The 18,917-nt window shown below is 40.5% G+C and overlaps 1 protein-coding gene across 1 annotated transcript in view; it reads right to left on the minus strand.

Moving 5' to 3' along the window:
* LOC126481410 (uncharacterized) overlaps positions 1-18,917 on the minus strand; it is a 241,418-nt gene that overhangs the window by 25,536 nt on the left and 196,965 nt on the right. The window contains exon 9 of the mRNA XM_050105147.1: positions 15,927-16,096. Within this exon, the coding sequence (XP_049961104.1) occupies positions 15,927-16,096 (170 nt within the window). The remainder of the gene's footprint in view (positions 1-15,926; positions 16,097-18,917) is intronic.

Raw genomic sequence — 18,917 nt, forward strand, 5'->3', positions numbered from 1 at the left:
GATTATGTCAACTGGGTTGGGTGACTTTAATTCATCAATGGAATTACCTAGGACTGAGATACAACTTGGTGGAGATAAAATTTCTGGTGATTGGTGAAAATTTATAATTGATAGCTGTGATTGGTGATCCAATGTGCTAGAATTGTGCTGTTTAATTTCTTTCCTAAACTGAAGATTTGTTTCAATCCTGACCTCTCGTAGAACTTGACATCTTTCTGTCTTACCTATCCTAAAAAAGGTGCTGCTCCAACACCTGTAACCACTGGTATTTTACCATTCATGGCAGTGCCTCCCCCCCTTAAATTTCCTGCTATTACCCCAGCCAGTTTCCCCTTCCCTTTCCTGTTGAGATGTAGGGCGTGCCTGGTATAGTCCCACCTACTGAGATAATCAACAGGAACCACACCAATATGAGCCCCCGCACCCGATCCAAGCAGTCGTTCCAACTCCAAATTAACTCTCCCAACAGAAGAGTTCAAATGAGGCCAGTCATGGCGTCTCAGGACAGATACAAATTCAACATTGGTGTGTCTCGATGCTGACGCAATCTTTACCAGGTCACACTCTATACTGTACCCAGGATCTCTGTCGATGCTGTTCCCTGGCACTCCCACAATAACCACGGTGTCTTCCCTGGTAAATCCTTTACAGAGTGAACCTAAATCCTCTGTCACCTGATCCAGACTAGCACTTGGTTTGAAAAAATTTGTGACCTGGTATTCTGGTCCTACTTCCTCCTGCAGAAGTTGGCCTACACCTCTGGCATGAGAACTGCCTAATAACAAAACTTCCTTTCTTTTCGATGACTTTCCTACATTCTTTTTCAATTTCCTATTGAAAGTTTGTTGTGTGATGTCTACACCTACCTCTGCTTGAGGCTCATCAGTTTCTAACTGAAGCAACAGGTCAAACTTATTTTTGACATTCACCACAAAACTGTCAGACTTAGTTCTAGGCCTATTCCTTCTGCTACCTGTTGCCACTTCCCACCTCTCTTTGCCCTTCTCCCTCCTTAACCTGTCCAGATCTTCCCTAGCCTGATCTAGCTCAGCCTGAAGGGCAGCAATTTTCCCCTCCTGTTCCTATTGGTTTGATAGAGTCAGACCACTTCATCTTCAATAGGCTGCTGATAGAATAAAAGAGAACATAGGTTGAGAAAATTGTTAGCAAGATTGTCATCAAACTAGCAAAGTAGTGAAACAAAATAAAATTTTGAACCCTGTCTTCAAATACTCTTTCACAATGGAGACTCAATGAATGATGCCATCATTCAACAGAATTTGTATTTAATTTAGCAGAGAACTGCTCTTAGAGATTAGAAAAGGACAATGGGCACATCCATTTATTATACATGAAGTACAAACAATCCACAATACTACTGTCCAATATTATGATCTTTCTTTTGTATGGATAGGGCCTTAAGAATATACATCTACTCCACAATTCTCGCCCATTCCCTTTTGTCTAATGCACTAGTTGGTCAGCACTGATATTCATTCTTCTTACATAATTTCGAATATTGTCATGCCATCTTCTTCTTCTTCTTCTTCTTCTTCTTCCTGCTCTCCTAGTCCTACACCTACTCACATTCCACCTATTTTGCTAGTGAATCCTATATTAGATAATCTAGTTATTTATTTTCATGTTTTATGGGTCATAATTTTAATTCTTTACAATTATGCAAAATTAATTTTAATCTAACTTTGTCGAAGTCCTATTTAGGGTAAATCCAAACAACAGGTTACCCTGCCTAAAGAGTACCTCCATCAGTATAAAGAAACTGGTGATGTAAGCACTCACAATATGAAGTCTGACAAAGAAGATGGGATGCTTACTAGACATCATAAAGAAGAACAAAAAACTGGACATTTCAGAGGCTTAACAATCTTTCATTAAAAAGTAAAACAATCTTTGAACTACATGGTATTGTGTGTCACAGAACACTGGTGTAGATACACAGAAATTCAATGTCAGTATTAACATTGTTTGAAAAACAGAATCTCACTGCAGAAATTCTTCACTATGTGGAGGAACATTTATTTATATCAGAAAAGCAACAATTGAAACACTTACCTTAGTACAGTTAGTTATGACGATCAAACTGAAGTATCAGTTATTGAATTACTGGGGCTTGACATCAGCAAGAAATTAATCTTTTGCACGTACCAGATACCTAATGGTAGTGCATATAACAGAAGTGCTTGTGTAAGTCTCAACTACAAAAGCTGAGATAATTTTGTGTACAGTCATAGACATAACAAAAATTGTCACAGATGACACTAGTTGTCCCTTGAAGACATCCTTCACAGTTTAGCATGCGCTGCTGGTCAACAGTGCGACAAAGATAACTACAATGACAGAACTAGTGTAAAATGACCACTGACCACAAATACTGATGGGGGAAAGTGTGATGTAGCTGTAGAAGATCTTCAACTCAAACGCCATACTTGCCAAATAGTAAGTGCTCATGGTCAACGGGTAGTGCCTCTGACTAGTAAACTTCCCATTCGAGGCCAGTTCATGGTTGACAGAGTATCAACACATTGTGACGACAGTCATGATTTTGGCCATTAATAATGTGAAATCTGAAATTATTTTTGGTCGTGAACATTCACAGTCTTTCAGTTACAAATTCAGGATGCTATGCATCTCATTTCTGACTCCGCCATGTTCCAGGCACAGGAAAATCTTAGAGGCCCACATCACACTTAAACTGATGGCCATTCTGGAAGTGTGTCGTAGTTGAGCTGTCAATTTTCTCTGTGGCAGGCTGCCAAGAGGCAGCTGGACAGGGTGCTGGGGCTGGGCATCACTGCACCCATTCCTTCCAGCCAGAGGGCTGTGTGTCTGTTTGTTATCCAGAAATCTATGGAAGTACTTCGTTTGTGTGGGGATTTCAAGTCCACCCTTAACATCCAATCAGTAGTGGATTGCTACCGTATTTTCCACCTTGAAGAAACACTTGTGAAACTGGTGGGTGATGAGTATATTTTAAAAACTGATATTGCAGTGGCATGAATGTAGCTTTGGCTGGATTCTGCATCTCAAAATATTATGGTCATCAACACTCCCTCCACATTGTGTGCCATTATACATTCTGAAATTAGGCACTGTGAGTGCATCCACAATTTTCCACAGCTTTTTTGAACAGTTAACATGTCATGAACCATGGACATTGCTGTAGGTGGGGAGGCTTGCGTACCTCAGCAATACAGATGGCCGTACCGTAGGTGCAACCACAACGGAGGGTTATCTGTTGAGAGGCCAGACAGACGTGTGGTTCCTGAAGAGGGGCAAGCAGCCTTTTAAGTAGTTGCAGGGGCAACAGTCTGGATGATTGACTGATCTGGCCTTGTAACACTAACCAAAACGGCCTTGCTGTGCTGGTACTGCGAACAGCTGAAAGCAAGGGGAAACTACATCCGTAATTTTTCCCGAGGGCATGCAGCTTTACTATATGGTTAAATGATGATGGCGTTGTCTTGGGTAAAATATTCTGGAGGTAAAATAGTCCCCCATTCAGATCTCCGGGCAGGGACTACTCAAGAGGATGTCGTTATCAGAAGAAAGAAAACTGGCGTTCTATGGATCAGAGCGTGCAATGTCAGATCCCTTAATCGGGCAGGTAGGTTAGAAAATTTAAAAAGGGAAATGGATAGGTTAAAGTTAAATATAGTGGGAATTAGTGAAGTTCGGTGGCAGGAGGAACAAGACTTTTGGTCAGGTGAATACAGGGTTATAAATACAAAATCAAATAGGGGTAATGCAGGAGTAGGTTTAATAATGAATAGGAAAATAGGAATGTGGGTAAGCTACTACAAACAGCATAGTTAACTCATTATTGTGGCCAAGATAGATACGAAGCCCATGCCTACCACGGTAGTACAAGTTTATATGCCAACTATCTCCACAGATGACAAAGAGATTCATGAAATGTATGATGAGATAAAAGAAATTATTCAGATAGTGAAGGGAGACGAAAATTTAATAGTCATGGGTGACTGGAAGTCGAGAGTAGGAAAAGGGAGAGAAGGAAACATAGTAGGTGAATATGGATTGGGGCTAAGAAATGAAAGAGGAAGTCGCCTGGTAGAGTTTTGCACAGAGCATAACTTAATCATAGCTAACACTTGGTTCAAGAATCATGAAAGAAGGTTGTATACATGGAAGAATCCTGGAGATACTAAAAGGTATCAGATAGATTATATAATGGTAAGACAGAGATTTAGGAACCAGGTTTTAAATTGTAAGACATTTCCAGGGGCATATGTGGACTGTGACCACAATCTATTGGTTATGAACTGTAGATTAAAACTGAAGAAACTGCAAAAAGGTGGAAATTTAAGGAGATGGGACCTGGATAAACTGAAAGAACCTGAGGTTGTACAGAGTTTCAGGGAGAGCATAAGGGAACAATCGACAGGAATGGGGGAAAGAAGTACAGTAGAAGAAGAATGGGTAGTTCTGAGGGATGAACTAGTGAAGGCAGCAGAGAAGTAGGTAAAAAGACGAGGGCTAATAGAAATCCTTGGGTAACAGAAGAAATATTGAATTTAATTGATGAAAGGAGAAAATATAAAATGCAGTAAATGAAGCAGGCAAAAAGGAACACAAACATCTCAAAAATGAGATCGACAGGAAGTACAAAATGGCTAAGCAGGGATGGATAGAGGACAAATGTAAGGATGTAGAGGCCTATATCACTAGGGGTAAGATAGATACTGCCTCCTTTGGAGAAAGGAGAACCTCTTGCATGAATATCAAGAGCTTTGATGGAAACCCAGTTCTAAGCAAAGAAGGGAAAGCAGAAAGGCGGAAGGAATATATAGAGGGTCTGTACAAGGGCAATGTACTTGAGGACAATATTACGGAAATGGAAGAGGATGTAGATGAAGATGAAATGGGAGATACGATACTGCGTGAAGAGTTTGACGGAGCACTGAAAGACTTGAGTCGAAACAAGGCCCCGGGAGTAGACAACATTCCATTAGAACTACTGACGGCCTTGGGAGAGCCAGTCCTGACAAAACTCTACCATCTGGTGAACAAGATGTATGAGACAGGCGAAATACCCTCAGACTTCAAGAAGAATATAAAAATTCCAATCCCAAAGAAAGCAGGTGTTGACAGATGTGAAAATTACCAAACTATCAGTTTAATAAGTCACAGCTGCAAAATACTAACACAAATTCTTTACAGACGAATGGAAAAACTGGTAGAAGCTGACCTCGGGGAAGATCAGTTTGGATTCCATAGAAATATGGGAACACGTGAGCCAATACTGACCCTACGACTTATCTTAGAAGCTAGATTAAGGAAAGGCAAACCTACATTTCTAGCATTGGTAGACTTAGAGAAACTTTTGACAATGTTGACTGGAATACTCTCTTTCAAATTCTAGAGGTGGCAGGGGTAAAATTCAGGGAGCGACAGGCTATTTACAATTTGTACAGAAACCAGATGGCAGTTATAAGAGTCGAGTGCAATGAAAGGGAAGCAGTGGTTGGGAAGGGAGTGAGACAGGTTTGTAGCCTCTCCCCGATGTTATCCAATCTGTGTATTGAGGAAGCAGTGAAGGAAACAAAAGAAAAATTCAGAGTAGGTATTAAAATCCATGGAGAAGAAATAAAAACTTAGAGGTTCGCCGATGACATTGTAATTCTGTCAGAGACAGCAAAGGACTTGGAAGAGCAGTTGAACAGAATGGATAGTGGTTGGTTGGTTGGTTGTTTTGGGGAAGGAGACCAGACAGCAAGGTCATCGGTCTCTTGGGATTAGGGAAGGAAGTTGGCGGTGCCCTTTGAAAGGAACCATCCCGGCATTTGCCTGGAGCGATTTAGGGAAATCACGGAAAACCTAAATCAGGATGGCCGGACGCGGGATTGAACCGTCGTCCTCCTGAATGCAAGTCCAGTGTCTAACCACTGCGCCACCTCGCTCGGTAATGGATAGTGTCTTGAAAGGAGGATGTAAGATGAACATCAACAAAAGCAAAACGAGGATACTGGAATGTAGTCGAATTAAGTCGGGTGATGTTGAGGGAATTAGATTAGGAAATGAGACAAATTAGTAAAGGAGTTTTGCTGTTTGGGGAGCAAAATAACTGATGATGGTCGAAGTAGAGAAGATATAAAATGTAGACTGGCAATGGCAAGGAAAGCGTTTCTGAAGAAGAGGAATTTGTTAACATTGAGTATAGATTTAAGTGTCAGGAAGTCGTTTCTGAAAGTATTTGTATGGAGTGTGGCCATGTATGGAAGTGAAACATGGACGGTAAATAGTTTGGACAAGATGAGAATAGAAGCTTTCGAAATGTGAAGATTAAAAGGGTAGATCACATAACTAATGATGATGTGTTGAATAGAATTGGGGAGAAGAGAAGTTTGTGACACAACTTGACACAAAGAAGGGACTGGTTAGTGGGACATGTTCTGAGGCATCAAGGGCTCACAAATTTAGCATTGTAGCACAGTGTGGAGGATAAAAATCGTAGAGGGAGACCAAGAGATGAATACACTAAGCAGATTCAGAAGGATGTAGGTTGCAGTAAGTATTGGGAGATGAAGAAGCTTGCACAGGATAGGGTAGCATGGAGAGCTGCATCAAACCAGTCTCAGGACTGAAGACCACAACAACAACAACAACAACAACAACAACAACAAGTCATATTCTGTGCTGGGCTGATGACATTAGCGCCGCAGGTTCCTCACAGCAACACCATCTAACCAACCTTCAGATTCTGTTCACTGCATTGCAAGAGATGGACCTTCAGTGTAATCTTCATAAAGTGAAAATTTTTCAGATTGAAATCAAGTACCTGGTCCACCACCTTTTGAAGGACAGCATCAAACCTCTGACATACTGCATAGTTGAGATAGATGACCTATCTAAACCATGAAACCTTAAGGCACTCCAATTATTTGAAATTTCTCTTGAATGAGGCAAATGCCATTCATCAACAGAACAAGTGCATAAAAAAGATTTCCTCCATTTGGTCTGCAGACTGTAACAGAGTATTTGCCCACATACAGTTGCTGCTGAAGGCATTGCCATTCATCAATAGCTTTATGCCAGGGAAATCACTTGTCCTCTCAATGGGTGCATCCTAATGGGTTCTTGGAGTGGTTTTGGCTCACAAAAATACCAATAGTTGTAAACACCCTACTTTTCATGCACTCTAAACATTGACAGCCACTCAGCACAATAATTCTCAGATGTGAAAGGGCAATTTAGCCATCATGAATGCAGTCTGGAACTTCCACATAATCTTCTACGCACCTGGTCCAATTTTGTGCTTAGTTTTTTTGTATGTAATTAATTTCCTAATTTATTTTGTCCATTCCTAGTTAATATCTTTTGCTACAGATTATAGGGTGAAATCAATAATTGTTTCACAAATTAGATTCTATTGTTGACTTATAGACTAATATAAATTCTGTATTAATTATAAACATTTGGAAGAAGAACTACTAGGATTCTTAAAGTATTTATTTGGCTCTATTCGAAAACATTAGGAAAGCCAGCCCTTAGTTCTAAAATAATTACCGGGTTTGTCAAAAGTATTGTTTGTATAACTATATCTCTTAATTTCATTATTTAAACAAATGATTTGGCCTAATCTTTGTGGTAGAAGGAACTGTTAAAAAGAAGAACTTTTTTGATTTATATGGTTAATTGAATGAGATTTGTTTTAATTTTAATTTCTGTAACTTAAACATCTAACAGTGTATAGTTTCAGTGCCTATTATTGTGAAGATATATGAAGGACCAAATTTTGGCCCCAAGACTTGGTAATGAGTTAACTGGCCATATAATTATGCAGTATTGGGGGATTGTGATCAGTGAAAGTAAAGAACTGTGAAATGTGATTGTGCAACTGTTGGCTACATCATTTACAGTTGTTAGTGTTGAACTCCCACCCCCTGTTTTGCAGCCAGTAAAACAATCCAATACGTTGACTCAGAGGACTATCAATGAAGAAATACAGTAGGTGAACATCATACACATGAAGGATACATTTCTAATAGTGGACTATGGCATGGTGCAGGCTATCTGGTAAGACCCTATGCTCTAAGAGATAGCTGATTTTATGTGCAATGGTTAACCCAAGTGACTGTTTCCCAAGCTTGGACAGCACATGGGTCATTGTCTCTCTGGTTCTGCAGGCTCCTATCCTTCCTCTGCTACATCGTGGCCACTGGGGTATGAGCCACATAAAGGTCCTTGCATATCTTTGTCTACTGATCTGGCATCGATTTCCAACAGAGAAGATCATCCACAAGTGGAAAAAGCATAGAAGAGCAGGTGGTACCACCAAGAATTTTGTTCCATGGCCCATGCCGAGCCAGCCAAAGGACTGTATCCTGATTGACTCTGTGGGCCTATTCTGTAATTCTGTTCTGTTGGTGACAGCTGACACACTGTTCATTTATCCACAAGTCGCACCCTAGTGTCCCACAACCATGGAAGCTAACATGCGGGTTCACATCCTGGTCTTTGTTATTAAAGGATTTCCCCTGACAAACATATCCAATAATGGTCCACAGTTCGCATCAGTGTCCCTCAAGACTTCTGTGTCAGCAACAGTACTACACTTCTCATGTCCATACTGTTTCACCCTCAATCGAATGGGGAGGTGGAGTGTATGGTGTGCACCCTTAACATACAGTTAAAAAACTGCTTGGCAAACTAGTCAGCAGACTCAGTGCTACCTTTGTTTTTCAGCACTTACAGGACCACACCACTGCATGGTAGGAGCCTGGCAGAGATCCTACATAGCTGGCAGATTCAGATACTGTTAAAATTACTGTGCCCAATGCCACAGCCTGAGTTGCACTTGTGCCTTTGTGACACATCCATGGTGTCCATTTCAGTCAGTGAACTGAATGGACACCAGTTTTTTTTTTTTTTTTTTTAGGGTGCAAAAACAACTAGAGTCCTGTCAGAACCATAGAGCACAAAGATGAAAAAGAAGTTAAAAGCAACTATACATTAAGCCCAGTTGACGGAAGGAAAGACAGCTAAAAACAGAGACATGGAGAAAGGTCCATAAAATTGCTGTAGAGACAACGGAAGTCCTGACCAAAATATTAAATGTCCTTCACCATATTGTTACGATGGATAAAAGGTAAAACACATTTGACAGCCCGTATGTCATTCGCTAAAATGGCGAACAACTCTGAAGACAAACATAAATGATAATGTAAGTAGTTAAAAACAGGGCATTCCATCAGGAAATGGTGAACCGTCGAAGGTTGAGGACAATGGGTACAAAGCGGCGGCGGCGGTGGTGGTGGTAGTGGTGGTGGTAGTGGTGGTGGTGGTGGTGGGGGATGATCACTTAACAAATGATGATGGCTAAAAAGAGAGAGGCCATTATGCAATTTAGTTAAAATGATCTCCTCGCAATAAGAGCCAAGCTGCTGGGAGAGGTTTCATTCCCTAGAGCTTATTTCTGTGAAGCAAAGGCCAGTGGTGATGCCAAAAATGGAAGAACTAGTGGGCCAAGGTACAAGGACTGCAGCCTTGGAAGCAGCATCAGAGGGCTCATTTCTTGCCAGACCAAGTGACCAGGGACCCACTAACATCACAGTGGCTCCATCAACAGTGAACAAGTGAAAGTTTTCCTGAACCCACTGCGCTAAGGGATTGACAGTGTACAGTACACACAAGCTCTGAAGGGCACAGAGAGTTGGAGGAAATGACTGTTTAAAATCCTGTGTTGTTGGATGTATTTTGTGGCCTGATACTGGCAAAGAGCTCCACTGTAAATACCAAAAGCCAATACCGAAAATTGTTGGTGACAGTGACGGAGGCACATCTGACATCATGATCAGCCTTAGAGCCATTGGCGTACACAAAGTCACTATCGTGAAGTTCCGTACGAAGGTTGAGGAACTTAAGGCGATAGAGCAAGTTTGGAGTAGACTCATTAGGAAGTAAATAAAGTCCAAGGTGAAAATGGGCCACCACACGAAGCCAAGGTGGTGAAGGGTTCACACCCATTTGGAAAGTCGCAGGTAGTGGGGAGCTAAGCTGCTCGAGTAATAGCCAAAAGCAAACTCCAGGAGGTAACAGGAAAGAGGGACTTGTCCCGTACTGGAGCGTCATCGAAGATGGGGGTGTAGGATGGGTGGTCAGCCATGGCAGACACATTGCATGTGAACCTGTTGAGAAAATCACAGCAGTGTGACAGTGGTAGTTTGGCAGCTTCTGGATTCAGGCTCTCAACTGGGCTAGTCTAAAAGGCAGCAGTGGCCATGTGGATGCCACAATGGTGGATTGTATTGAAATGGCATAAGATGGATGGGTGTGCAGATGCATAAACAAAACACTCACAATCTAGATTTAAATGGACAAGGAACCAGTACAAATGAAGGAGGGTCGTCCGATCCACTGAATAGGAAGCTAGTTTACATTCAGAAGCAGAAACATTAAGACTTAAGAATGAATAAGTAAAAATTCCTAGTTGTAGTAAGTGCAAGTGTGAAGATTAGTCTAGAGTGAGAGTGATCAATTTGTGATGTTCACCTGCTTTATTTCTTTGTTGATAGTCCTCAGTGTCAGTGTACTAAGTTGTGAAACTGGCTGAAACATGGGGGTTGGAAGTTCAATTCTGACTACTGTAAATGCTGTAGCCGACAGGTGCACATTTGCGTTTCACAGTTCTTTACTTTCACTGTTCACAACCTCCCAATAATACACAGTTTTAAGGCCAGTTCACTATTGTTTAACTTTTGATAAGCCTCACTAATAATTTGCAGGAAAACATCAACACACTGCTACAATAGTTTACTGTTGAAATTCTACAATCAGTAAAAATCTAACCACACAGTTCACAGTTCTTGTAGAATAAAATGGTACGTATTGAACAGACACTGTCATTGGTATAACACATGGCCTAATTTGATTAACTTATTTTACAGTTACCTTGATGCATTATTATTGTTCTAACCAACACAGGTTTCTTGTCTGAAACACTCATGGACTGACTGTCTCAGGACCAAAAACTGGGCTCTTATATATCATTACAATAATGGGAACTGAAACAACACATTGTTCAATGTTTAATTTACAGAAAATACAATTAAACTTAACTCCTTCAATTAACTGCATACATCAAAAAATTGTGTCTTTTTTTACAGTTTCTTCTACTGGAAGGGTTAAGCTGTATTATTTGTTTAACTCATGAAATTAACAAATGTAGTTATGCAAACAATACGTCTGATGAAACTGGAAATTACTTGGGAATTAATTAAGGGCTGACTTTGCTAACATGTTATCGAATAGAGCTCAATAGATCCTTTAAGAATACTATTAGTTGTTCCTCCAAATGTTTATAATTAGTACAGAATTTATATTTGTTTATAAGTCAGCAACAGAATTTAAGTTATAAAACAATTACTAATTTCACCCTATAACAAAAGATGTTAACTAGGCATAGTCAAAATAAATTGGAAAATCAATTATGCCCATAAAACTAATCACAAGATTAGATCTGGAGTTATATTCTTTAAAACTAAGGGCCAACATTTCTCTTTTTTGAAAATCCAGAATATACTCATGTATGTTAATGGTAATAAGTTAAAAAATGAATATTAAGGAGGTAGATGGCAAACAAGAGGGAAAGTAAAAATATCCCAGCTTGCTTCTTCACAAATTGATTGTGAAGTATTAATAATAGTAATTTCTCAGTAAAAATATTTATAACAATATATTGTAATGAGTTTCGTAACAGACTCTTAACAATTTTTTGTACTAATGTAACAATAGTTACCCGTATCTAACTCTTAATACGTGTTAGGTATGGGAAACTATTGATGCATGTATCTCCACTAATAGTGACTTTCGAGAAGATTCCTAAAAACACACAGGCCCTCTGTTGAATGCACTATAAAGGAATGGAATCGACAATAAAAGTTCCAAACGCATTAATTGCTGGATGATATCATCAGTGGAAACTCACCCTTATATTATACGTTGTAAGGTACATATTGGCTTGTCATTTTCAAAGTAGGCATTTGTTCACATTTTTTAATATCATAACAGGGCATTGTCTTGTATTGGTCTATAATAAGTTTAAATAAACTTTTCTTAAACTCTGCATGTGACTTGATTTTTTTTTATTACGGTAAAACTAAAGGTAGCTCAAGATGTCTTTAGCGCCCCCTCCTTGAGGTTTTTCTGTATCCGCCACTGACTGTGGCACTGGGCGATTACACATCCATGGTGCTGAATGTGAGGTAACATGTCTGCATAGCCATGTCCTTCAGGCAGTGAGATATAGCAAGAACACTACTGTAAGTGCCGTATGGTGAAACGCAAGGTTTCCGACTAGCCAACAACTCATGAGCAACAGGGTAAGGAACCTTTTCCTTCACCTGGATCGTCTGGACAGCATGCTCATTGAGATACATGGGACAATCTTGGGAGGTGGCTGAATGATCACGGAGGAGGAGGCAGGCAGTTGCCCCCATGAGCATCCCTACCACAGCTTACACATTTGGCCAGCCATCACCTGATGGACAACAATGGCACACTGACCAGAGGGGTATGTTTTGATTTCTGCCTCAGTCAGACTATCAAGCAGCATAATGTAGACGACACGATGTGAAGAATTCAGCATTCGATGGGCCTCGACGTGAACAGGGTAGCTGTGGAGGCAAGCTTGAGAATCTCCGAAAGCAAAGTGCCTTTGCATACACAAGAGCCGGATTTCACAGGGCTGGCACGTGCATCAACACCTTTCTCAACATTAAATGGATTTACCGTAGCAAAGGACAGACTTCAGTACATGAAACGAGGCACCGTGGTGCAGTTGGGAATGTCTTTGAATCATTAGCCTCATTCCATTTATGTTTAGTAGACATGGACTGTGAAGAAGATGATTGGCTTATTGTAAGAAAATCCCCATGATTGACTGCCTCTCTGATGGCATGCTCCTTCCAACTGCCCCCTTCTGCCCCCCCTCAGGGGGTGCACCCACCTTAGGTGATTATTCACACCTCCCAAACATTTGACAGAGGAACCAATTGGCAGCTTGGGAATGTAACAACTCAAGCAACCACCCTCCGTGGGCCTGGCTGTACTAGGGAGTATGTGCGATACCTACCTGTCAAAACAGGGCTGGGAATTTCACATTTCCCAGTCACCTGTTATGCATTGGGAGCATGGGCCAGCCTTCAAGAGTGCACAGAGAGGAAGATGATGAAGACAAAGAAAAAAGATGCACATGAAAAGCTGAAGCAGAGGGAGAGTATGAGAAGGGAAAAAAAGAAAGAAAAAAGGAACGGAAAACAGAGGAGAGACTGTTCTGACGTCAGGCTACTGAAAATGCAGAACACATTTCCAAAAGCGTCCCAGATGTGTTCTCCAAGGATGGGGAAAAAGAATAGCAAGAATAAGACATGCAGCACGGAAGGGATAAGATGCTGTGAAGGCTGGGACCCATAGTAGCCAAGAAGTAACCACCAAAGAGTGGTAAGCCCCATGGAGGGATGGACACCAGTGACTGCGAGCAACACATGGTTGCTGAATGTTCACTATGGACGCTGGCAGGATGTCAGTCTCCTGTAATCAGAATCAGCTGTGGCCTCCTTGTGGCACCAACCCTTTATCGCCACAGATGCAGGTGCAGAGCCTACCCCCAAGAGCCACTCCTGTCAAGGGGCTTGATGAGCTGTTGTCACTCACAACACTAAGGCATGACTGGTGGGTGCACCAACTTGCAACAAATGTTTCATGGAGGATACTTCGATGCAGCCCTTCCACAGAAGCAACTTTATGCCCCTCCCCTCCACCGTCCCTTTCCCCATCATCCTCACCCCTGGCCCTTGCCGCCAAAAGCATGTTTTCCATATTACCTGTGTGTACGGTGTTTTTGCCGTGCCTAGCTCACCACATATGGGCCCTTCTGGCCATTTCCCTGTTAGATCAGAAGCAGCTGACTCCACCATCCAGAAAACAGTGACACTGCATTGAATGCTATGACATGACTGAAGCAAATGTCAATATGCATCTGCTGCTACCACCACCACCGAAGCTACTGCAGAGTCACCTGGGCAGATCCTATAGCCTCCTTGGCCACAGCAGCACGTCATCAGCAACAGACCTGCCAATATGGGCCTCTGCCTTCTTCCACTGATACCTGCAGCAATGGCTTGCCAAAGGGTGGGAGGGATATGGTGGTGCACTCACATATGCTGCTAACACAACTGCAGAGCTCATATTTGGTGAGAGACTGAAATTATGGCATCTGCTTCACTGGCAGCCACCAACTCCGTCAGCCACATGCCAATGGCCACATGTTAACAGCATGCCTTGCTCTCTCTTATTTCAGTTGTGTTCAGTGAAGGTTCTACTTGCCAACTAGGACTGTTCTGCAATTCTGCTATAGCAAACTTAACCCTGTTATCAGACTCAGCCAGGACTGTTCTTTGCTCTGTTTCACTGTTTCAAGTGCATGTGTAACTCTGGTGCTAAGTCGATGCTGTTATTTGTTCTGTGTCCTTGGTTGATGTAATGAAACTTTAGATGCAAAAACAAGTTCACAGTTAATCGTGTCTTTACCAGTGACAACAATCTCATCACTTCTGTGCTTTAATGAAAAATATTTTACTGTAGATAGCTTCGTAAGTTTACCATTGAATTATCATTATCACTGATATCACTACTATTTACATCTGAGTTGTTACACATGACTTGATTGTGAGAAAACCTTGGCTAACATTTTACAAACCATCACTGCTAGTACTGGACAGGACACACACATCCTTATGCAATGGTATGGGTCCTTACATACATTATACACATTCTGTTGTGCTTACCGCTAATAGCAGACCTATTCACCCATACAGTAATATCAAATTAATCAGATGAAGAGGATTTCTCTACAATCTAAGGCAAAAGAAAATATTTAGATAGGCACAGAGTATATGAATATAGACAGATGACAACGATAATCAAACTTCATTACAAAACCAACACACACACAGACACACACACACACACACACACACACACACACACACACACACACACACACACACCATCCTACAAAGTCTCCATATTTATATTAATTATTTTACTTGATTCTAAAAAATTAATCAGTGTGCATCAGCACCAACTATAAAATTATAAAATGAAAAAAGTAAATCTAAAAAAGACTAGGATGACTCAAAGTAAACACTGATGCAGTATATTAATTCATTTTTAAGAAATAAATGTGTGAGGACATAGAACCACTAGCTCTGCCCCCCCCCCCCCCCCCCAAAAAAAAAAAAAAAATAATATCACTGCCCTACCAAAGCAAGAACAACCATACCTTTTCCAAATCTGTTCTCTGTAGTTCTTACTCTATGCTACATGCATTGTGTATATGCTGTGAGAATAAAAGTATTCGTAGTAAGTGACGGGAGTGTGAGTGATTATCATCACAATTACCACGCCTGCTCCACACTACTTACAAGTGTATCACTAATACTTTTTTATGTTTGGAGCTCAATAATTGTGCACTTACTATGCCTTACACATTTTGGCTTTTGCCACGTTAATTGGCAGAAATAGGTAACATTGTTTGTGTGCAATAAGCCAAATGGCCCAATATGGACACAAAGTATCCACTGTACTTATATCACCACATCAAGTACTGTCTTATCAAGTACAAGATATCTAGATACGTTGCATTCTCAGTGCACAGATCCATTTGGCTTATTACACATGAATGATACTACAAACATCTGCCTTTGGAAATGGTGAAACCTGTAATGTGTCAGGCATAGTAAGTGAATAAATACTGCATTCAAGACCTGTAAAAGTGTTTGAGCGCAATCAGTTGACACGCCATTTCAGAGTGCACTTATGCAATTTGTAGTTGAAATAACATATAATAGTGCATCATTAGATGAATTAAAATATGAAGCACTTACTTATCTCGCCATGATGATGTCTCTTTTGTAAAAACTTCTAAAATTAATCCCAACAACCAGGTCAGTTTTGCAGTTACTTCGAAATTTGAAAGTGAAATCAATTTTTGCTGGCTGCTACAGTGTTCATACATTTCTGCCAATCCATAGAGTGCTGCATGTCTCACAGAAACCTATAAGGAAATGGGCACAAAACACAAGCACATTATAGTACAAGAAAGATACAAATATCCATCACACATAAGTAGTTTATCAAACTGAGTTATAAAACGAAGAACACAGAATATATCATCAAAATCTGTTAACTCCTTTAGAAGTTAGCCAACATTGGTCACAATATGCATGTGGCCATACTTATGAACCTGCTGCTGAAACTTTTAGTGAAACATCTCACCTTACTGATGTGATGTCTCACACAAGCACTTTTTGAACTATGAATGATGGTCATCAATACAAAAAGTTTATTTTTGTAATGTATTAGATAATCTACTGTTTGGATGTATGTTTTATTTGTGTGTCATGGTCATGAGATGGATGGATACAGCGTATCTGCAAGCCGGGACAACAATAAACATCATAACATGCTCATGGTACCTGCCGGTGAGGTGGTTTATTCTGTGTCATTGGGTCCTGCCTTGGAGGTGTGGTGTGAGCCACAGAAGAAGTGTGTCATTGGGACAAGACGAAAGTTGTTTTATTGATACACTCAACTGAAAACTGTTAAATAAGACAGATCATTTTTTGACTTTGCCCTTATCAATGTTTTTGCAATGTTCCAAATAATGTAACAACTTTGTAATGAACAGTTATTGTAAATGGGAGTACAGTACACAAGACACTGTCAATGAGAGGCCTTGCTTTTATTTTATAAGTTTAAAGTTGGAATTGTACTCTAAACTTCCAGTAGTAACTGCAGCACTTTGAGAAAATAAATCTGAATGAAGACCTTGGCAAGTGCGCTGAAGTGGTAAGATGAGCAAGCTGGAATAATATTAAGTCTTAGCTCCTGATCAGACTACACTTCGTCACCCTATAACACAGTAAATAACCATTGCCTACACAGTCAGATACCCAGAACAAATATGGCTGGGAGCAAATAAAATTTATGACGAACAGGAATAATAAACAGTAATTTGAAATTTTAAAGAAAACTGGTGGATTCTGAGGATACAGCTAAGTGGGAGTTGATATCTGTAGAAAATAGTAAGGAAGTTCAACAGCAAAGATTACACTGCAGTGTAAAATCAATTGCTATCACTGTGAATCAAGAATTTTGAAGAGGTTTGGTTAGTAGTTGAACAATTATTAAATCCTTCGACTACAATTATGATGGAGAAGAAAATAATTAGTTCACAAGTTGGATGATATTGGCTACAACTACAAAAGGCTTTGATTTTGTTAGTCCCATGACTAATCTACATCAGCTGTCACAGATTGCAGCTTTGGCACATCAATCTATTACAGAGTATTAACTGTCAGTGATGCAACAACCTACACACCAAACCAGCTTCCTGTTGGCATCTACATACAGCGAGTGTGTGCTAAACTGTCTATTATCCAATCTGGTGAGTTGTATACAATCCAAGTTGATTGGTTTTCGAAAGCTTCTTTATGATGACAGTGTTCATGTTGTGGGGTGAACTGCAAGTGGTTTCACTTTACAATGTTAAGCTGAGACCAATTAAACATGTGTTACTGTAGATATTACATACCAGTAGTGATGAGAAAAATGGATGCAGATGTACCTGCTTCATTCAAAGTATTCAGTAAAAAATTGGCTAATGGTATAAAAAAGGAAATAAATACAATAAATGTGACACTTGGACTGACAAACACCACTTTAGAACAGCTTATCAATGAATCATGTAGAAGAAAGCACGAGATAAAGAATAGCATCTCCCAGCTATAGACAAAACTTTCCATATTACCAAATGAAATAAATTTGTACTCTTTAAACAGTGTGATTTAGTTCAAAATGAATTTGTATGAATGTTTAGTTGGAAGGTAGATTCTGTAGGCAATCACAAACAAATGTGGGTAACACTCATCCAAAAATCACCAACATGAAAACAAACATTCAACTGCAAAAGGCACCAGAAACAAAGACCTAGAAATTATATAAAAGAAATACTACACTTTGGAGTCATTTGTTATTTTTTGATTGCTAGGTCACTACCTACGACAGTGGGCCATCACCTCCCCCCCCCCCCCCCCCCCTTTCCCCCATCCCCATACACAACTCACTTTTTATGTTTTTCTTTTAAAAAAATGACGATGATGATGAAGAAGAATAAAGAGAGAGAGAGAGAGAGAGAGAGAGAGAGAGAGAGAGAGAGAACATAGAACAGAGAGCATTAGGAATGTCGGGGAACTGGTGTTTCATCATACATTTAGCTCAGGTCCTTGTCAGTAGAAATTCCAGCATGCCTAGCTGCTGAGTACCATGCCCGATGTTTGAGCCGCTGTTGACTATTGGTGGCATGCAGACTGCCTGAAGTACATGGCCTGGAGGTGTGAGGGTGGCAGCTGCAAGGTCCCTTGTTTCCATATTCTGATGAGTCAATTTAAGCCATTCAATAACATCACCTCCTCACTTTGCTCTGATGAATATTGAACGTATGTGGCTCCCAGTGTATCACTTTGAATGATGCCATGTAAGGAGGCAATAGAGATGGGTGAGCAGAGTCATCACAGAGCTACACATGGGATGAGCTGAACAGGTACCTGTGGACAAAAATAGGTTTGTCCGGTGAGGCCTGGGAGTGACTGGTTGGAGGAAGCCCATGGTCAAATGGAACTATCTTCCAGACTCAGAAATCAACAGCACTGAAGCGACATAGATCAGCTTCTCCTAGATCAATTTGGTTGATAGTTGTAATGCTTCACCATTAACCAACTGTGCTGGAATATGTTCCATATCTTCCTTCAAAGCTGACTATAACCCTAACAACACATTTGGTAAAGCCTCAATCCATGGAACCTAATTACACATCA

Source organism: Schistocerca serialis, chromosome 5 (genome assembly GCF_023864345.2).
Source record: "Schistocerca serialis cubense isolate TAMUIC-IGC-003099 chromosome 5, iqSchSeri2.2, whole genome shotgun sequence".
NCBI classification, from domain to species: Eukaryota; Metazoa; Arthropoda; class Insecta; order Orthoptera; family Acrididae; genus Schistocerca; species Schistocerca serialis.